At 42.1% G+C, this 22,249-nt stretch overlaps 1 protein-coding gene across 1 annotated transcript in view; it reads left to right on the top strand.

The window, feature by feature from the left end:
- Nucleotides 1-21,713, top strand: part of LOC139223517 (E3 ubiquitin-protein ligase Midline-1-like) — a 38,340-nt gene extending 16,627 nt beyond the window's left edge. Inside the window, exons 3-10 of the mRNA XM_070855448.1 lie at nucleotides 7,322-7,417; nucleotides 12,486-12,593; nucleotides 14,354-14,502; nucleotides 15,092-15,219; nucleotides 16,339-16,482; nucleotides 19,149-19,310; nucleotides 19,530-19,737; nucleotides 19,847-21,713. Of these exons, the coding sequence (XP_070711549.1) occupies nucleotides 7,322-7,417; nucleotides 12,486-12,593; nucleotides 14,354-14,502; nucleotides 15,092-15,219; nucleotides 16,339-16,482; nucleotides 19,149-19,310; nucleotides 19,530-19,737; nucleotides 19,847-20,195 (1,344 nt within the window). The 3' untranslated portion in view covers nucleotides 20,196-21,713. The remainder of the gene's footprint in view (nucleotides 1-7,321; nucleotides 7,418-12,485; nucleotides 12,594-14,353; nucleotides 14,503-15,091; nucleotides 15,220-16,338; nucleotides 16,483-19,148; nucleotides 19,311-19,529; nucleotides 19,738-19,846) is intronic.
- The last annotated feature ends 536 nt before the right edge of the window (nucleotides 21,714-22,249 follow it).

Here is a 22,249-nt window from a genome sequence, read left to right as displayed (position 1 = left end):
CTTGGAAAGTGTTTATTCAGCCTTGCTAAGCGTCTTAAAATGAAATGCCATGGTGTGACTTCTCTGAGAAACAGCCTTTTTTCGTTTCACCAGACGTTTGGAAACACATGTTCGAGTGTGAAGTAGTTTGTAATACGTCCTCGGAGAGGAGGCATGTCATCAGTTATATAATGGAACAAACTGAATTGCAACAACCGACTTCAATGTACTCTGAGTACTGAAACATTAGTCTTCAGTATGAAAATAGCAGCTCTGTAATGAAATCCTCCCCCTATGACCAAGCAGAGCACCAATAGTATGCTGTAGTAAAAGTAATAGTAACATCCAACACCTGTGAAAGAATAGAAAATCACCAACAACCAAAGTTAATGATAATAATCATTGATTTTTAGGGTCTGCATCACTTTTCCTTCTTCAAGAAAAGGGAAAAAAAACATTCCTCTAGTAATTATCATTGTGTCACTGGTTCTGCAAAAAGCCACTAATGTACCGTCCCCTCTATTATTATGGGCCCTCTGCTGGTTGGCACCCTTTATTATTCAGGCCATTCTGCCTCCATGATGGGCTCCATGCCCTTGTGTCCTCCTTGATGTGTGTGTGTGTGTGTGTGTGTGTGTGTGTGTGTGTGTGTGTGTGTGTCCGCGCCTTCTCATCTTGCGTGTTTCAGCAAATTTACGCCGAGCGGAACAATTAGCAGCAAAGCTACAGGTCAGTGCGTCGTCTAACCATTGCGCCTCTCCTTCTCCCTCCATTCATCCACGTGGCATCTCTCAGGTCAGCGCCCTAATTATCCACCGTAACACAAAAAAAACAAAGCAGTGGCGGTTGCAAGATATTGCCCACGGAAGCAAAGCAGATGTACAACCATAATGTCACGTAGAAACTTAATATGAGCACCATGTGTCTTCAGATGCACTACATGTGCCCTGGAATTCATGCCAGCATTAAAGGTTGCATGACATTATGTATTTAATGTTGTGCAATACAAACGCACCTCCTTTCTCCCACACGGAAAACAACCGCGCCTTCTCCGCTGAGAGTTAAAGGGGCCACCTGACCACCTGTCAAACCCTTAGAACCCTCACGCCAGGCAGCTGGCACATGCCGTGAGTTCGATACGAGCCGTGGGTTAAGACCCCGATGGCCCCGAGCTGACCTCCACGGGATCTAGGCCCAGCAGTGAAGGGGGGGAAGGATATACATGCAACATGCAAGTTTTCTTTTATTTCAAAAAGGAGGAATTAACCCTAAGACTTTACATTGTGTGATTTCAGTGGTGTTGCACGGTGAAACAGTTCAATTTCAGTGTTATGACGACATTAAACAGGACAAAATATACAATAACAGTTAAGATAAAGGCCTTTACTTTTTTTTTTTTTCTCGTTTTACCCTCAGGCTAAATTCTGTTTTAAAGCAGCGACCTCTGAGAGTCCTCGTCTTGTCATTTCACTTAACCTTAATTCATCCTTAATTCATTTCAGTGCCCTTTTTTTTTTTTTTTTTTCTTCTTTTAGTGCGTGCGTGGCAGCATGTCGTGGCACACATGCAGTAAAAGCATGCAATAAACCCACACACTGCATAAGCTAACAGAACTTGACAGAAACAGTCATCTCATCTGCAGTTGTGCTTATAAAACACAAGAAATGTTAACAGTTCGTGGAATCTTTTAACATTTAGACACTGTAATAGTTCCTCATCTAGATTAACGGTAGATTTTTACAAGCTACAACCGAGTTGAAGCATTACGAGGAAAACAGGCTAGGAAATAAATTGAGGTCTAAGCTAATTACCACGGGAAACAACGCAACTGCTTTGCAATATTTATGCCGAACAACTCATTTGATTTTTAATTCATAAAGACAGAAAACTTTTGGGAACTTCTTAAAAGAGGAGGAAAGCTGCATAAGCACGGAAGCCCGTGTTTGTCAGGTAACTCAAATGGATAAAACTTGAAATACTTAAGATGTGACAGGCAGCCCCTTTTTTTTTTTTTTTTTCTCCCCCCCCCTCTCATGCGCTCAGATATGTTTTTCTTTCATTTTGGAGTCTGACAAGTTGAAACCATTTTGGTCATATTTTCCGGACCATTTCATGCATATCACTTTTTGCCCTGATCTGCTGGAATTTAAGATATCCCCACTCGGCGGAGGAAAGAAAAAAAAGAATATCAGATGATTGGAATAGTTTCCTTTTTTTAGTGGCAGTGGTGGTGCGTCTGATAAGAGCCGTGGAGGTTATTGTGGGAACACCCATCCTTTTTCAGAGATAAAATTACCCCCGCCACAGGAAATTGACTGAGAAGGCGGCTGGAAATAGCTTTTAAAGTCCTTGGCTCTGGGTGTGAGGAGAAAGAACCTTGAGGATGAAAGATAGGTACTGTGTGTGTGTGCAGCTCTAGTTTCAAATCATAGGTGGGTTGTGTTTATGTTGTAATCAATTTGGCTAAATCAGCTGCCCTTTAGTGATGAAACAACATACTTTGGGGTTGTCAAGCGCAAGCAAGCACAATAAAACAAGAACAGACACAAAGCCTAACACTTGATTCACAGCCTTCCTGATAAGCACAATATTTACCTCTCATGTCCCCCAGCTGTCTCATCCATCTTTTATACATCGTCAATGCACTCACTCACTTATTTACTCCTTAATATAGTCCACGCTATTAAGTTGACGACTTTCACCTTTAAATTTCAGCCTTGACTTTGACAAACTCCCCTTAAAGTGAGTCACTGAGGAGTGGCACCAGCTAAAATCGTAAGTTGTCTAAACTTGTCACCTCGACACCCGTGGGTGGGCCAGACTGAAGACTTTAAATGAGAAAAGGTGATGAAAAGGTTTTTTTTTTGAAAGAAATGAATCTAAAAGGCTCAAAAGTATATTTATGTAATTACAGCCTCTTTATAATGGCACCTTTAAGTTGCACACTCATGTTTTTGACCACTTGAGGGCAGCAGAAACGAGCTTTAAATACAACAATAACATATTATCACTTGATAAAAGCACAGCCAAGTCAGTCATAAAGGTGCCAAACCTGCTCACTAGTGATTACTAACTTCACACTGAAGCCCAGCGGACTGGAGGATGCAGGAACTGAACGACTGATCTTCCAATTAGGGGGATAACTCGAGCCACAGCTGCTCCACATTTAGTCATCCGGCAGAAATGGATCAGCATTAATAATATGGTTGTATTTCTGGCCGGCTGGTGTCTTTAAGTCCAATATTGGGTATGTTTTAGCTCTCCTAAGGCTAATGTCTAGGTTCACTGTCTCCACCAGCTAGTTATTCACTTTGTGCGGCATTTAGCGCAGGTGGCCCACGGTGGATTTAGAGAATATCGTACTTGAATCGGACACATGGAAAGGAAATAGTCTCTGCAGGATATAAACAATGAGAGTAAAATAAACTCCAATGTTTGATCTTGCATGAGGCTTTTCAGTACACTCGTACTGGGAAGTCGGGTATTGTGAAATTTGTTTTGCGAGCGACCCCCCTTTTACCCCCGTGTCTGTAATAGGAGTCGGCCTCAAACAAAGACCTGGTTCTCTCCTCAATCAAAAGCCACCGAGAATTTCCAGTGTATTGCGAAGCTCTCACTGTCTCATTTCTCTCCCACTGCACTGATTGTTTACTTTGCTCGGGGCTTTCTTGTCTCTCCATCGAACACACACACTTTCCCAATCCCCACCCCCCCAATACAATGTTCTCTCTTTGCCGTGCTTTCTTCTTTTCTCTGTTGCTTTTTGAGTCGGGCCGCTTTCTTTCTCCAGGAGTCACCTCTGCATCCTTCCCCGCTGACTCACAGACGTATCGTTTCCAATTTACGGATGAGCTCTCTGGTTAGAAAAGCGGGAGTCGGGCAAACAACACCGGTGCCCTCCGTCAAATCCAGAGCACTCGAAACAATGATGACTAAGCAATAATAGATAAATAGAGTGTACATGTGTGAAACCATGGGTGAAAGGCGCAGCAGTAAACAAATAAATCCCAGCTCCCATCTCTGCCCACTTCCCCTTTAATTTGTGTGTCTGTTCAACTGCCCACCTTTGTTCTCTCTGCGCTTGTCTCATTGTTTCTGTCTTCACCTCTGTGACTAAGTTTTCTCTGATCTCTCCCAAACACACACACACACACATACACACACACACACACACACACGAGCAACAAGGAAAAGAATGAAGTGAAATTCTGGCACTTCGGCGAGGATTCCTGAGAACACAATCCTGCTCAGTGTCACCGCAAATCTTGAAAAGACGAAGCTCCTCTGAAGTTTTCAGTTAGTTGCCTACCTGTCTCCATCTACGGTTGGGTATCTGTGTGTGTGTGTGTGTGTGTGATCCCCTCGCATACATTCTTAGCTTATCAGCGCCGCTTCAGGGTGATTTAGCACACTCATAGCCTACACCCACAGCCACTCTTCCACACATAAACAGTACATACACTAATGACATTACACATTTTAGCTGAACAGTGTAGAAAACAGCAGGAGAATGAAGTGATACAGCACAGAATATAGAGCAATACCACTTTGATTTTTTAAAGTTGATGAGGAGACGTTAGGTGATGAAACAAATGCAAAGTTTGCCTCGGTGTCAAAGAGTGGATTCTTGTCGGGTGGTATAAGCAAAAGCCGTGAGAGGATCTGAGCGTGCTGCTGCAGAGCAGCTTCTCTCTGATTAAGAGCAGACGCTGTGGAGGGAACCAGCTTTCCTTTGAAAAAAAAAAACAAAACTCACAAAACTGGCTCCGACTCTGTCAGCTGACCATAATTTAGCAAAATAAAGCTTATTTTTAGAAGTATATTTACATTTCAAGTGATTTCACTTGCTTGTCCTATCTCCCACGGTGGAATCACAGAATTTTCTTTGCTGGGATGAACATCACCGTGTGGATTAGTGACCGAGCACCTTGTCATTACTTGGATTTAAAGCAGGGCAGGCTGCCTCACCTGTGAGGAATATCTTTTCATGTTTATGTTAGGGTTTATGGTCTTCTCACCTTCTCACCTTGCTGCATTGACGTACTCCAGGGCGTGTCGGTACAACGTTGGTCTTAGTTACAGGTGCATCGAATCACATGAAACTAGATTAAAACCAAAAAAAAAAGGGTGCCAAGGATCTTTATTCGGTCACTGACTTACAGCTAAAGTTCTCGCTGAAATTTGTACTCCATATCTTAATTTGTGTTTCGTGACTTTTAAAACCCTGTGTGTCGTATGGGGACTCCAGGAAGACCTTCAGCTGCATTTGTATTTTATGTGTAATCTGTAAAATCTTTATCCGCAAGGTAAATAGATGCAGTAGAGTGACGAGAAAATGCATCAGAGTAAAATGTTTTCATGTGAAATGGAATAGAATATAAGAAATACCATAAAATGGAAGTATCCAAGTAAACGTGTGCTGTACTGTACTTGAGTACATGTGCTTAATTATTTTCTGACACTGGTGTTAGTGTGAAACGATTTTGCAGCCATGCAGGTCAGCACGAAATTGAGCTGAATCCATTGGCTTACTATGTATCTGAAAACCCATCAGATAAACATGGCTTAGCCTAGTTGGTTCAGAGCAGAGATTAACTTTGACTTTGCACAGACGCTTTTGGTGTTTTCTCTGTTTTTTTTTTTTTTTTCTTTGGGTGAAAATCTGTCCCGACCAGGCAGCAGAGAGGGAGGATAGACAGACACGGGGAGACGGAGATACTGAGGATAAACAAGCAGGATGAATGACGGGTGATCAACCTGATGGGCAGACGGGCCGCTCAGCTCCAAGAGATAAATGCTAGCTGGGAACACGGATGCTGTATACTATTTTTTTTTAGATCCCTGAGACGTTGTATGTTGCTGTATGTAAACATGTCACAGTTTATGTTGACGTAACTACAAATATGTTTCTTCTTTGCATTGTGCGAATGTTGCCGCGCGAGACGAAGCTGCCGACTTATTGTCGTGCTTCCTTTCTCCCCCCTCATCATCCTTCAATAGGTGGAGTTTATTTTTATCCCCACGGATGATGATGATGATGATGATGATGATGATGATGGTGGTGGCACGGCAGCGTCATATTCTTCCTGGAGAAGACCTTTATGCTGCTTTAGCTTTTGTGTGTCATCGCCGTATTAAGGCCATCCATTAAGCCCCCAGTGCCACCACAGCTCACACACACACAAAACACACAAATCCCACCATCGCTGTGTTTACTGTTGTTGTATATTCAATATTCCCTCTGGGGGTAACTCCATTTTTAATCCTCGCTGTGGCTTTGTTTACACTGCAGCGGTTAAAAGGTTCAGGCAATTGGAATGTAGCGCATTTAGCTAGCTCTTTTACTTGAATTAAAGTCAAACTAGTTGCAGATTTACCCAAAGTTGCAATGAACGTGGATACCTGTGCATCCTGTACATCGTTGACATTTGCTTTTTCCGGCCTCAACACCGTTTTTCGAGACTTGCAGGAAATCTCAGCCAATCTGAGCTTAAATTTGGCTGGAAAACCACTTTGAATGCGACAGTGGAGACGTGGCATCAGAGCGGCTTAAGCACACTCGGTTTGGCAATAATATGACGGTCTTGGAAGTAAAGGAGACAGCTTGTCCCCCGGCGGATGAAAAGCAGCAATAGAGAAACAAGGGGAAAAGGAGGAGGGAATAATAAAAAAAAAAAAAAAAAAAAGGGGGAGGAGCATTAAGGGACAGAGCTGACGTGCCGTCACCTGTTTGCCGGTTTGTTAGCCTGGAGCGCTGCTGCGTGCCCTCATAGGGAAAGCTTTTGATGCCTAATTTGCCGCTTGGCCGGGTTTGCGCATGGCTTGGTGCTCAGTGGAGTGGCTGCCCCAGTCACATCCTTTCCTAGAGTAGGATCCTCTGTCGGAGGCTCGTACAGGGCAGGATGAGGAGGCACTACAGGGATGAGGGGTATCACCCACGCTCAGAGGTACGTGGACACTGAATGCACCTCTTCAAAAAAAGAAGAGAGGAAAAGTGGGCAACTCCTGGGGATGCTTGTGAAGAAGAAAACCTGCTTGTTCTTGTTGTTCTTTGGAGGATCTGTGCTGAAGAATCAAACATTCTGGCTCATTTTGTCTTGTTTTCTGGAATGTAGTTATTTTCCACAACTTTTTTTTTTTTTTTGCTTTGCAGTGTAGCGCCTGAGGTTGTCTTACAAATTCTTTAGCTTGTGAAAACAGAGAAACCAAAGGGGTGTAATATGTTCTCATCCCTTGATTCACGGCTCTGCACTGTCTGTTTCTCTGCATCTGTGTCTCAGCCATTTCTTTTTCCTTTCTCACTCTCTATGTTGTCTTTTTTTTTTTCCTGTGATTGCTACAGCAAGCCCTGGACTCCAACCTGAGCAACTTGATCAAAAGGAACAACGAGCTGGAGTCGCTTATGGGGAAACTGATCCAGACTTGTCAGCATGTGGAGGTGAGTCCCAGTGGTCGCCTGAGTCACCACTGACCTTTTCATGACTGCTCAGTACATCGTTTCGATTTATTCTGTATTCGAATTTACACTGTGAATCTAGTTTTGCAAATGTGTAATAGTACTTGATATGCATGTAATGGAGTCTTATATTATATTTTATTTTTTATTAGCCTATTGCAATAATTGTACATTTAAAAAATCTAATTTTATATTCTTTTTATATTTTTACTTACTTTTTTTTTAAATAGTAAATGTTTTACTCTCCTATTATTGAGCCATTGACCCATTTCCTATGAGACCTCCATCCCGTAGCTTAGCATTAGGGCTTAGCATGTGCAAAATATAGCTTTTTTTTTGTCTCACAGATATCACAATTGCGCTATTAGTCACAATTTTAGTGGAAACAATTTTTGCATTTCAAAAACATAAAAATGATGATGTGATGTATGATTTGTCGGCTGGGACATCTCTGTAGCACCACAATGCTTTATTTAGAATGCCATGTTAGGACATGCTTTACCTTTGATGAAAAATGAATTTCATATTGTGTTTTGATAATATTCAGCCCTATTAGCATGTGCAATAGCTAAGGTTAGCAGCTAATGTCATAGATGCTGTATGAAACAAGTCTATTAATAAGTCAGAAGGATAAGTTATTTATTTATTTAGGATAATTGTTTAATCATTTAAATTTTTCTTTTAAAAAATATTGAATTTAACATGCAATGATAATGTGAGAAAGGACTAATTTCTAGCCACTGTGCTGTGTTTTATTTGCCTGCTCTAGTATCTGCACTTCTCTGTTTTCAGTGAAATACATGTGAGAATTTGGATATTTAGCAACAGTTGATACAGCTTTAGCATCGTACAGTAGCTTGCATCTATTTAAGTGTTGTGCCAGCTTAAAGTTAAGCCCAATAACAATTTTATTTGTGCAGAAACTGGCATGAGCCATGCAGGAGTTGCATTGTTTTTGCAATTACTCAACATCTGGTTTTGTTTAATATGTTTATTATTAGGATAATACCAGTGTGTGTGAATGTCTGTGTGTATTTAGTTCTACTGAAGGCAATTCTGTGCTAATCCTGCCTGTTCACGTTACACTGGCCCACTAAGAAGCTTTAAATAAAGCAGTGCCGCAGGGTTAAAAGGCAGCGACATCTTAGTTTAGAAATAATAGAGCAGAGCCTCTCTGGCTGGCAAGGCTTGTACAGTCCACAAGGAAAGAGGATTGTTATTTATTAAGATTTAATTTTGAATTTTTTTTTTTTGCTTAAGTGCTGTGTGCATATTTTGCGAGTATGTTTTTGTTTAGCCGTCACGCAAGGAAGTTGTCAGGTATGTAGGTTTCTTGGGAAATTTTCATGATGCAGGAATTTTATATGGGGAAAAAAACACCCTCCTTGATCCTTTTAATCACCGCAAAAGCACCAAAAAAAAAGGAAACACTCCAGTTTAAAAATCTGAAATGAATAAATGATGCGTAAACGAAGTGGCAAAAAATGCTTGACCTGTTTTTTCCCCCCCCATTATGGTCACAACTACACATACAGTAGGGATTCACGATACACTCTAAAGCCCTAAAAATAGCACATGGAGTGCACAGTGACTGTCTTTAGGTGAGACATTAGAAGTAGAGGATGGAACTAAACAAAAAAAACACATGCACAAAGTCATATAAACCCAGTGAAAGAAGCTGTTTGAAATGCACTTGCAAGGGGGAATGTGACAGCGCTAAAAAAAAATAAAAATAAATGCACGAGCAGCTTTCTGAATATTTCACATCAGATGAATCTATTTGGAAGCTTCTCTGGAGATGGCTGCTCTGACATCTTCAAGACACCAGATGTTGTATGTATCAAAATGACATAAATGACAAGGCCCCCTCGACATCCTGTCTGTGAATTTTGTCCCCTGCTTCCAACAGCGGGGGTAATGTCGGCGTAAAAAGAGGCAAGTCATCACATCCAGTTCCTCTGAGTCACTGCTTGTGCTGTGGATCAACCGTGCCCACAATCTAATGCTGATGCACCGCATAGGCCCTGCATTCCTTTTCAGCTGGCGACTAATTGAATCAAGATGCTGTAGCTGTTAGAATCTTCTGGTTTTTGCACGACACAAAATACGGAGTTATCGTGTTGAATCTGAGTACAATTTAGTAATCTTAAGAAGTCAAAGAGGGGTCATTTTGAGTAATGAATTGGTTTGTTTATAAAAAAAAAGCATTAAAGAAAATGATTCAAAGCATCTTGATGAAGAAGATACTCGAAATTAATACTGTAGCAAAAGCTCCAGAAGAAGAAAGACCTCTGATGTCTCACAAACAGGCATTAGGAATTAACATCACCTCCCCCTGCAGAAAGTTTGGTTCATGTGCCTTTCCACAAGTTTGTATATCCTCGAGGTTTTGAGTCATTCTTGTATGTGTGTGTGTGTGTGTGTGTGTGTGTGTGTATTTTCTGCGGTTTGATAAATCACTTTATGTCCCTGCCAGGGTACAATCTGTCATACTGATCTTATGCTCCAGAGGGCTCTGCCCACAGTCATTAGACGCTCCACATCTTTAAATGGCACATGATGTACTCTGGTCAGAAACTTAGTATGTTTGTGTCTGTGTGTGTGTGTGTGTGTGTGTGTGTGTGTGTCTGTCAACTTTTCACTCACAGAGTAATGATTATAGTGTTTTAAGCTACAAAATGTCCTCCTTTGAATTTTGAAATACATTTTCTGACTGGAATGCTTACATTCCGAGGCGGGATGGTGTGTGTGCATATGTGTGTGTGTGTGAGTAATGACTTGTGTGCGTCTATGCAGCCTCGTGGGCGGTTGTTCCTGTGAGATGAGCAATAACAAGAAAAAGTCACCTCTATTCACAGTGAGTTCTTGAGACCTGCAGTCATAACACGTCAGAGAGGGCGAATCAAGCCTCACTTGAAAACTAAGGAAAATCCAAACTTTAATCACAGTTCTCAGTTGTTTAGTAGTCGTTAGGAACTATTCATGACCCAGCGGTGCACTAAAATAAGAAGCAGCAAAATCTGCTGGAGACCAAAAGAGCTGACATCCAAAAAACATGAACTTCAGGGTTTGTCTTTGTGGTCTATGTTTCGGGAAGATTCTACCCCAAAATCCCATTGTTTTAAGATCTGTGTAAGTATGTTGGTGTTCAAAATGCCACAAAGAGATCTACAGTATATACAAGCTCTTTACAGAGTAAGCAGTTTTAAGTCTCAAGCTTCCCCAAAGCTGTCACAGTGATGTCGAGGAAACCAATTAGCACTGTTGAAAAGACAGATGTGCCGGCATTGCTACAGCAACTCTGTACAGCAGAGCTAAGGCGTCCAGCTTACCATGTCTCACATCCACGCCAAGATGTAATCCAGGTGGCAAATTGTTTCTGTTGGCAACACGATCCCTGAAAATCGCACAAATTCGGTTTTTGGAGGGAATGTTGAGGATGCTGAGGAAGTCCTTTCCAGCCTTGTTTGGCTCTGTGGAAGGGAGGCAAATGACTCCCCATGAGGTCATTATTAAAACACCTGTCAACATGCGTGTGTGTGTGCGTGAGAGAGAGAGTGTACAGTATGTGTGTGTGTGTGTGAGTAACTGTGCAATCTCACGTTGGCTTGGCAACACTCACTGCAGACTTCCCTTTCATTGCTCCCTGTGCTATCGCTTCGCAGCAGCAGAAGAAAACACTTTACAAGGTGCTGAAAGGGCCGCTAGGAAATGACCACAATGAGAAATTACACATTATGTTAGGTACTGCAGTCTTATAATTGCACTTGAACAACATTTATAGCCTGCTCAGACTGATTCCCTCTGTGGTTGGAACATTTGCACAAACACCTCAGAGAATGGAGTTGGATGCTATTTGTCTCCTAAAGACCCTCATGGCAGGACGACGCTGAATGGAATCAACAGCATCAACTGTGCTTTCCCAAACACCTTCTGACTGAATTAAACCATTTTTCTTTAATTGCCTGCAGTGGGTTTTGAGCCAAGCAGATGTTTACCCCAGAGCAACAGAACTAAATATATGTTCTGCATAGTGTAACAGTGAAATATGACAGCGGCCTAGTTTCCATCTTAAGGCCCGTGTTTTGTTTTTCACCCCATGTACTGTTATCGGAATGTGACCATTTAGCATGTTGGTGTTTTTTGCCTTCTCTTGGCTAGTTTGACTTTAACATGACCCCTGCCTCGTCACCCTCGTGCTTCATGAAAGGTCATGAAAGGTCGCAAGCTGGTCCGTCAAGACATAAATGTTATTTGGTCTGAACACAGCACCAAGCTACCAAATCAAAGCCTGCTGGGACATAATAGTACAGCACTTCAGGTTAGAGCCTCAATAACAGCAACTACTGTACAAAGGCTACTTGAATCTCATTGGGAACTTACACATTTGCTGGTTCCTATTTGTATATTAGCTGGTAGCTTGGAAAATGCCAAATATCTGATTCAAACAGTCAAACAGTATAGTATATCTTTAAAATGGCTGCCATGGGAATTACGGCAACTCCATCACTCATTAATTCTTATACAATAGACAACTGGTAGTTTACTCCTTCTATAGTGAGCAATAAACTTAGAAATCACCATCATTTTGCTTTACTGGTAATTTTTTGCATCTATAAAATACAATATCCCCTCGTCGGAACTTCTCTGATGTTGGATACTACAAAAAACGAAACTTTTGGACGGTAAACATTGTGCGCTATATGTGCTTGCAAACAGACAGTGATTTCAGAGGCAGCCCTTGTGTCTGAGCCTTCAGCATGTTACTGAGTGTCATGTCTGCTCCCCTAACAGCCGCAGGGCTTCCTGCCTATTTTCCTTGTCACTCAGCACTCAAACCAGCAGGAGACAAAATGGCTGAATATGCCTCATCTTCCTCAAGTGTTTGCTTCAGACAGCAGGGGCCGGCTGATGGAGGAAAATGGCATCCTGTCCGCCCGTCAACATGATCTGGAGCCACTAAGCATATATCCCTCTACTATATAGCCCCAATCCCCAGCATCCATCAGCCTTATTGTTTATCTAATACACTCTGTGAATTGGTTCTCAGGTGAACGCATCCCGTCAGGAGGGCAAGCTCTTGGAGGAGTGTGATCTCCTGATTGACATTATTCAGCAGAGGAGGCAGATCATTGGCAGCAAGATCAAGGAGGGAAAGGTAAGGTGAACACTGAGGCAAGGGGTATGATAGCATTTATTTATATTCATCTTTTGCTCTTTTATACCCATCTTTCACTTCATATCCACTCACTTTTAACTCTTAAAAGATTCTGATTCATGCATTCTTTTCGTCTGGCAACCAGTGAACAAAGTCAGATTTGTATTTTAAAGCTATGTGGCCGCACTTGTCATTTTATTCTTCCACCGCAAACGGCGTAATGCACCTTACTGATGTTTCACACACATTTAGCCCTGCTTTTGTTGCTACTGATTTCCATAATTCCATAAAATCATTAAAAAGAAATTATATTTTCTTCCATCTGTGAACCATTCTAGCAGGTAAAATGATCATCAAGAGGCAAACACGGTCTGCAGATGCCACGGCCATATGCATTCAAGTCAAGTCCCTTCTTCCTGCGGCATATCTGTATCTGCGTGTAAGGCTATCACAAGCCGAATGGAAAGCTACAGTTAATTGGCTGTTAATGTCATCTCCTTTATTCGCCACTATTCAAACGAATGCCTACACTCGACACAATCTCAGCTACCATCAGACCCCAATGCAATATTTCATTACAGCCACTTGACCTGCTCCTTATATTGCGAACAGATGGAGAACGGCTCAGCTGCCCAAGATACAAACCCTTAAAACATTCTGAACAGCCGGGAAAAACAGCCAGACTGGCCAAGAGTAAATCCCAGAGCATACGGGGAGGAGGGGGGTTACGTTCACTTGTACTCTGAACTGGGATGATTTTTGTTAAGCTGTGTCTAATGAGACTTGGAACCCAGTAGGAATTTTTCACCATGAAATCTGTGCTTCTAGCTTTGCACCAGAGAAAGTACAGATTTATTTTTTTTTGGCCAACATTTCTACAAATTGCTTTTTTTGGTGGAAGTGCTAGATCGTGATCAGAATAGCACTCAAAATGCTCTTTTTTTTGCCAAGTTCCTGTTGTTAGTCTGCCTGTTTTCCCTACTTCCATCTGATTTTTCAACACGATGCTGACAAATTTAAATGAATTTGGGCTGAGACTACAGCGTTTGGGGGTTCTTACTGTACAAGCCAAACTGCTGATGAAACATCCTTCGACCTCAATCCAGCCACTGACCTCAATCTGTCTCCTAAAATCTCTGCTCACACTGTAAGGAGAAGGAATGAAACCGAGGGGCAAATGTGGGGGAATGAAATCCCAGATTTGCGTGCAATAGAATCACTTTAGCATCAGCAGGAACATGGGAGAAGCTTCACCCACTCAAGCCGTTGGTTTAATGCATGGTTACTGTTCTTTCTTTAGTATAATTCATAATCTACATAATTGGTTTATTCACACAGTTCGAGAGGAGGGCTTCTCATAGAACAAGAAACAAAATGGAAGTGAAAATATCTGCTTCTAGTCCTTGTAACTTAAGCTAAGGAGGGTGGACATGTTCATGCCCTTTGTTATAATTCACAGTCTTCAATGTTCACGTCAATTAAGAAGATGTTAAAAAGAAATAGATGGCTCGGTACATCAGTCAACTCTAGATTTGACCTTTTCACATATCAGTGACTTCGAAATGTTAACATCCATCTCCTTGTACCAATAGAAGCTTGTATTTGTGGGTAATTTCCTGTCGTCAGCTCTAATTATGTTCTCATCTCTAATGATCCGTAACACCTTAACCTGTATGACGACCTTTCCACGCAGTCTTGGTCTGATTATTTGATCCAGCCTAACAGGACTGCTCTCACACCTCTCTCTTCGCTCTTTCCAGACGCAAAGGCTTCGGAAGCTCGCCCAACAGATCTCCAACTGCAAGCAGTGCATCGAGAGGTCCTCTGCCCTCATCACACAGGCCGATCAGACCCTGAAAGAAACCGATCACGCTCGCTTCCTGCAGACTGCCAAGAGCATCAACGAGAGGTCAGGCAGCCCACAAAGCAGCCTCATGTGTTGAAATTATACAGCTTAGCAAGCTAAGCTCTGGCTTTAGGGAAAGGGCAAAGAGTGCACACATAGATGTTGAGAGACAATTTTAGATCTTTGTGACTTCCCCAACAGCAAAGACAAGCGGAGAGGGAACTCATGTTTTATTTAGCCTAATCTTATTCCACTCCCTGCTTAAGCTTTCTGACTAATTGATTTGGCAACTGAGAACAAAACCCGGTGTCCAATATGTGCATCCTCGGGAGAAACTAAGATGAGTGATATAAAAAGAAATCATTATCCTTTAGTCCTTCAGACAAAAGTAGTGTTGCAATCAAAATCTAATCTGCACAGACTCACTAATTAGGGGGCTGATTTTGTTCTGATTTAATTTAGCAACTATTGCACAGTTTGTTAATACTGCGTATCTGTGTTATTCCATCAGCTCATATGAGCCGGTGCAAATGCTAAAATTCCTTCTTTCTACACATTGCAGGTCCTCAGTCCTTCTTTTGTTCTAAAGATTTCAACACTTGCAGAAATAAAGTATGAAAACATGCTCATTTCTGATTGGTAATGATCTTAGGGTCTCCATGGCAACTGCATCTACCCAAGTGCTGATCCCTGAGATCCACCTAACGGACACCTTCGACACTTTTGCCCTGGATTTTGCCAGAGAGAAGAAGATGCTGGAGAATCTGGATTACCTTACTGGTAAAGCTTCATGTTTCCATCTAAGTCTCTTTGCTCAGAAGAGCATTTATTGATTAAACCAAACCAGTTTTAGCCCTCAGTGGACTCATTTTGAATCAAAATCAGTGGGCATCTCAATTCATGTGCACCATAATCCCTTGATGTTCTGTTTCTTTTTGTACTTTACAGTCCAGCCCTTTAATTCAGGTCACGCTGACCACGAAACCAAACATTGCCTCTGATTACGTTTCCATCCCAGCTTTGAATTCCATTTTTTTTCTTTTCTTTGAAGTCTGCTATCTTCAAGCACTGCATTTGAAGGAGGAGGTCCCAGCCTATTAACTCCAAAATTAATTTTCAACATTAATTTCCGATGTCCCATTTGCAAGGGCCCATCAAAATGTCACCGCATGAATTATGAGCACGCTGGAGACAAAAACAAGGCATCACGCGTAGTGGATCTGAAGGTCTGTGAAAATGGCTGGCTCCTATTTATTCTCTGCGATGCATGAGGGCTTCGCTGTAGGGCCTTTTCACTAAGTGAATCAGTCTGAATCACTCCACTATGTGCAGCCACTCATGGCAGAAGGCTCGGGAGAGGGAGAGAGTGACAGACACAGAAAGAGATAGGAAGTGGCTTTACAATCAATTTAAGCTGCGCCTTTGTGTCTTTGTTTCTTACCTCAGTCCATTCTCTCTCTGCTAAAGGCATGGCATGAATAGAAAAAGTGTTTTATTTCACTGTAAAACAATAATCATTAGAAAGTGAATCAATACATGGGTCTAAAAAGGCCAATCTAGCATCTCTGGTTATGCAACGACTCACATGTGTTGCTGCTGAAAGGACTGTGATATTTGCTGTGTTAATGTGAGCCGCTTTTAATCGGAATATTTTATAACTTCTCTCCCGCGTTGCTTATATTGCTCAAAAACATCTTCGATCCTGTGTGTGATGCAGCCTTTGCACTCATACAGTAGCCCCAGTTAACCTCCTATGTCCATTTTCTTTCTTCATTTGAGTGTGATATCGTTTTTTGAATTTTACTAACGTAATTTGCAAAACTGTACTCAGTTGGAATATAACACAAGAGCTAGAGGTCTCGTTGCATGACGTTCCTCTTTCATTTTCCCCCCCTGCAGCTCCAAGTGCTCCGTGCATAAGGGAAGAGTTGTGCACGGCCTCCTATGACACCATCGCTGTCCACTGGACGTCTGACGATGAGTTCACAGTGGTGTCCTATGAGCTCCAGTACGCCATCTTCACCGGACAGTCTAACATTGCCAGTAAGTGTGTGTGGCTGAAAAGGAATGCTCGAAACCGATTGAATTTAAATTTGAACTGATAAATTCAATGGATTTATGTATCTTAAAGCACAATCCAAGTGCAGTCAGCTCTAAATCTTTCAAATCCATCTTCAGATTTGAGCTGCAAAGAAGGAGACTTAAATCATGCAATGTTTCATTGGAAGTTTGGGCGTTTTCAGCAGCACTCTCAGATCTCTTGTGATCTTGTGCGTCAAATAGATCTGGCGCTGTGCTGTTTCTCAACACAGCTGTACAGGTTTTGCAAGGCAACATGAATTAATAACAACTCTTAAATCTTAAAACTCAAATCAACCGAGATGGAAAATGATAAACAAGAACATGACATCCGACTAAGTGAGAATGAAATGGTGATTCAGGCAAATGAAGAGGGCTGCTGCAGGTTTTAGAGCACAGAAAATGCAATAGATATATTTACTGACCCGAAATCTGCCCAGCACAATTATGCTGCCCTACTGGTGGCCGCTAGCTTCCCCAAGGCAGCTGGGAGTTGAAGTGCTTTCGGAATAGCCGAGATAGCGGTGGAAGTGGGACTTCCTGAAGTGAAGCCCCCAGCCTTTATGTTACTATCACCCTCACATCAAATGGCTGTGGCTCGTGCAGGATGGATGGAGAGGAAGATGCGACGATAAGCGCGGCAGTGTCTGCCGTCAGCGAGAGACGAGACCACAGTGGGGTTCAAACGTCTGCGCGCGCAGGACGTTTAGGTTTCAGTGGCAGTGAAGCGGTGTAGGAGAGGCGACAGCTGTAAAATGAATCAGCGTCCCAGACACACACTTAGTGACACAATGTCTTGTAAAACAACAGCAGGCATACAGCATACTCCCATGCACGAGAGACCCACACACACACACACACACACACACACGAGCACACTCGAGTGAGCAACAACTACAAGGAAGAAAATGGGGTCAGGGCATCCGAAGACGAGCTCCCCTGCTCCCTTTCACTCAAACTGCATTTCCCCTGTCTATCATTTATTCGCTTTTGAAGTCTTTTTTTTTTCAGATTCAAATAGATTTACCTCACAGCAAAAATCCTCTGCCTCCCTCTCATTCTTTTCCTCCTTCCTTTTCTGCATTCCTTCCTCCTTTTATTTTTTCTCCCCTCTTCCAGAGGTTACACCTTTTGTCATTTGCTTTTCATTACATTACAGTTCAAAACATGGTTAGAACCAGCAGCCATTAAACTAATGTGCCATTTATTGTGCCTCTTTTTTTTTCCCCCTGTTTGCTTTCACATCCCTGTCTCCCTCTCTTTACTGAGATGCTGTGATTTTTCTCACCTCCTGTTTTCACATTCGATAATGTCAGAGGTGCTGCTGTTAGCATCTAAGTCACGTGCTGGAAAATTCCCCCCGGAGCACTTCAGATGAATCGCTATGCAAGAAATGGAAGTCTTCTAATGTTAATGTAATAAAAACACAAAAACAACATCCTTAACTCCGATGTGTAATTGTGCCGTGCAGCCGTCTGAATTGGATTTCCTGGGGGAAATGTGTGTTAATGTGATAGTGACAGACTAACTTGCTTTCTATCTGCAAATTTATTTGACGCTGATTGACCTGGAGTGTGTGCCAGCAGGAATAGAAGCTGTTGTACTAGCAGTAGTAATACTTAAATGGTCAAGTTTTAACAGTTAACTTTACTTACACGGGGTGGTGCTCTAACAATAATGTCCTCTTATGTTTGAACTCCACTTTTTGTTCAGTTAAAACAGAAATATCTGTCTGGTTTTTACATCTTTTTTGCAGTAACAACCAATATTTCTTACTGTTGTCACAGAAAATATGCATTTCTGTCACCATGTTGGATGACACCAATCCTCTCAGTTTGGCTGCACTGTAAAGGGATGCATGCAAGTACGTCTTTGGTTACTTTCCTGACAGGGTAGCCCCCCCCCAGGTGTCTTTGCTGCCTGCAGTTGTCAATGCACACTTCCTGTTTCCACCAGCAACCACAGCTGATTGCAAATCAACTAGAATCCTATCACTTTGAGATCAAAACTTAAAGTCAGAGTTTGTTTATGGATTCATATTTTTTCACTTGGCTAGCTTGTGATCCATGCAGTAGGTCTTTGGAGAAGGTGAACATGATGAAAACACATCGCTATTTTGACGTTGTAACAGTAAAAGGAGAACTGAGAGCACTCTTTATGGAGGATATTCACTTAACAAAGTTCCTGCGTACATTCCTCAGGTGAACAAAGCTATCGAATGGATAGAAAAGCCATGCACACTCACACACACACCTTTAGGTGGTGGTGCCATTGAATAAAACACACACCAGGGGCACACACACGCCAAGCAGAGGGAGCATAGTGCAGCAATGAAGCCTACTAAGTGTGAATGGTTTACTCCTGTGCCTTTTCACACCCTCTTACCTGTTCCAGACACTCACACAGCTATCCCTTCACAGAGCTGTACACCACTCCTCCAGGAAACCTTCAACTAAATATTTTGTGCTCCTAGCGCCTGCATTTACAGTTAATGTTTTCCACACATTTCTTATTCTTCTCCTTTTTAAAATAAAGCACATCTCTCATTGAAGACTGTCCACCGTAACACGCCACCTCTCTCATCTCTGCCTCTTTCTCCTCATCTCGCCCTCCTTTCCCCGTCCCTCCAGGTCTGTGTAACTCATTGGAGAGCTGGATGATTGTTCCCAACATCAAGCAGAACCACTACACGGTGCACGGTCTGCAGAGTGGCACCAAGTACATCTTTGTTGTCAAGGCCATTAACCAAGCGGGAAGCAGGAGCAGTGAACCGGGGACTCTGAAGACCAACAGTAAGCAGTCAGCGGCTGAAAACGAACACTCCATGTGTAAACACCCACGCAAAAGTAACTTGTGGGATTTCCACCTGCTCCACTTGCTGTGCTTTGGATTTCTTTCTTTTTTTTATTGGCAAATATGAAATTTAATTAACTGGAAATAAATTAGCTGTTCTGTAATAGATCTCAATACGTTTCAATACGTTTTTCCATTTTCTCCTTCTTTTCCAACAGGCCAGCCGTTCAAGCTGGACCCCAAATCTGCCCACAAGAAGCTGAAGGTGTCCCACGATAATCTGACTGTGGAGCGGGACGAAACCACGTCCAAGAAAGGCCACAGCCAGGATCGTTTCACCAGCCAGAGCAGCTACGGCGTGGTGGGAAACGTCTACATTGACAGTGGCCGTCACTACTGGGAGGCTTTAATTGGAGGGAGCACGTGGTGAGTTTTACTGGCCCGCAAATTTCCCGCCGTTTTTTGGGGTGTCTTCTTGTTTGAGTGACGGTTCAACGCTTGTAATTTTCACATGATAACCTCCGCTCCTCTTCAGGTATGCTGTGGGTATAGCCTACAAATCAGCCCCCAAGCACGAGTGGATCGGCAAGAACTCGGCCTCCTGGGTGCTGTGCCGCTGCAACAACTCCTGGGTGGTTCGCCACAACAGCAAGGAGCTGGCCATCGAGCCCTCGCCCCACCTGCGGCGCGTCGGGGTCCTGTTAGACTACGACGCCGGCTACCTGACCTTCTACGATGCCGTGGGGTCCCAGCACCTGCACACGTTTCACGTCTCATTCATCCAGCCAGTGTGTCCTGTTTTCAACGTGTGGAATAAGTGTCTGACGATCCTCACTGGTCTACCCATCCCTGACCATCTAGAGGGACTGGAACCCCAAGACTGAAAACTAGACACAGACGAGAATAAATCAGCATAAACTAGTCTTAATTATCTTAAAGATGCACCGGGCAAGATTTGTGAAAATCTTTGGGTAGAGAAGAGTTTCCCATTCTTTTAAATTCATGCAGATCTGCTCCATCTCCTTAAATTAAATTCTGGCCACTTGTGCACCCAGAGGCAGGGACTAAACAGGGAATGAAATAACTGTCTCTTTAACAGCAGCTAGCTGGCACTATTTCCAAACAAAACCTGGCCTCACCAGTGTGTCACATTTGCTACTTGTCCCATTTGGTGTTATTTGGCTCATGCTGTCACAGACTGGCTGTTTTTGGTAGAAAAGAACATTTGAGTAGCCCAGTGACATCACTCTCACAATCCAAATAATTGAAACACTTTGTGCAAAATTACCTTGTGCAGATTTAATATGCAAAGAAAAAGAAAAAAAGATGCTTCATGTCTTGTTTGACTCTTTAGAGTGAAAACCTCTCCTAAGCTGGAGCGGATCCAGAAGAAACCAGGACGAGTGGACAGAACTGAGCCAGAAATTCCTACTTTAAGGCACTTTGGGCCACGGTGGGAGTACATGTATTTGTACCGTGGCAACTAGGAAACAAGCCACAAATCAATTTCTAATTTTCACCTAATCAGATATAGCACTTTGAAAAAAATCCTTTTAAAACTACATACACACATGCTGTACCCTCGGACTGCATACATACACGAGAAATCAATCATGGTTGCTGGGAAGAGCAGAAAAACAGATGTATATTTTGTAAATGCACTCAATCACCCCTTTTATCTTTCCCTCGTTCATTAAAAAGGAACCAAAGTAGCCATTGCTGTCTGTTCATATGTCTTTACAGAAATTTTACATAAGTTAATAAATGCTGAATTATTTTTAAATAGTAACAGAGAGGAAATAGGATTATGCTAATATTAAATGCAGGATTCTCTTAAAAAGGTAGACCTTGTTTTTGCACATTGTTCATACTTTATTCATGGTTTTGTAGCCTAAAAATGTAATTGAGTTTGGTGCAATTAACATGCATTCATTCTGGGAAAGTGTTGTGCTCTGTTTGACTTACTGTGTTAATTTCCTTTTTTGGCAGCCAGACAAGTCTTGCCATTATGATTTTATGTGATACATAATATGTGAGTTGTGTTACAGCCGTAGCCCCAGGGTATTGTGGGAGCTAGGGGGTAAAATGCACATTTGGGTGTAGTTTATTTCTCACTTTTCTATAAAAACAAGCATATGGCTGTTTAGTGAGACATACTCTTGTGCCAATACTCCAGAATCATTAATCAGCTTTTAACAAAGGGTGTCTCTCCATTTTAGCCTTTCAAAATATTTAATTTAACATGTCGTTTTCACACTGAGGTCTTATTTCATCAAATCCTACATGGAACATATTGTTAAATTGAATTTCTCTCTATAAAAAACACACCTGCTTCACTTGATTCACGTTGATGTCAGTAGGGTGCACATCGCTCTTCACCCATTGGCTGGGACAAAACAGCCTACAACAAAAAAAACCCAACAAAACTTCCCATAAAGGATATTATCAATTCTATACCTTATAATTCAGTTTTGTTCTATATGTAATAATGTTAAATAGTGACAAATTGGCGCTCCTCAGTGTAAATACAAAGATTTAGTTGTATTTCTCAATGTTGCTTTGTTTGAATACCTGGTACACTTAAATGTATGACAAAAAACTATCTGTTCATTAATTCTGTTGTTTCCTTGGCAGTTTATCAAACTGTGTGTTTTCATTATATCCGATACGAGTATGTAGTTCATAATTTAATGTTTCCATGTAAACTTTATGACCATGGTGTTACATGTTTCTGTCTCATTGGACGTTTTTATGGAAAACAGGATGTGAGCGCTTGCATCACCTTCGTCCGAGATATGTCTATGAGAAGGTCAGAAATAAACATTGTTCCTTTTCACGTTAACGCGTGCACCTTTCTTTAATGTAGTGAAGCAGTACGGCAGCGTGAGAATGTCAAGCTGATCTCATAAAAGCAGGGCGGGGTGTAATGTCAGGAGCC

Source organism: Pempheris klunzingeri, chromosome 24, assembly GCF_042242105.1.
Source record: "Pempheris klunzingeri isolate RE-2024b chromosome 24, fPemKlu1.hap1, whole genome shotgun sequence".
In the NCBI taxonomy this organism is placed as follows: domain Eukaryota; kingdom Metazoa; phylum Chordata; class Actinopteri; order Acropomatiformes; family Pempheridae; genus Pempheris; species Pempheris klunzingeri.
This window is presented reverse-complemented; position numbering and strand designations above follow the sequence as displayed.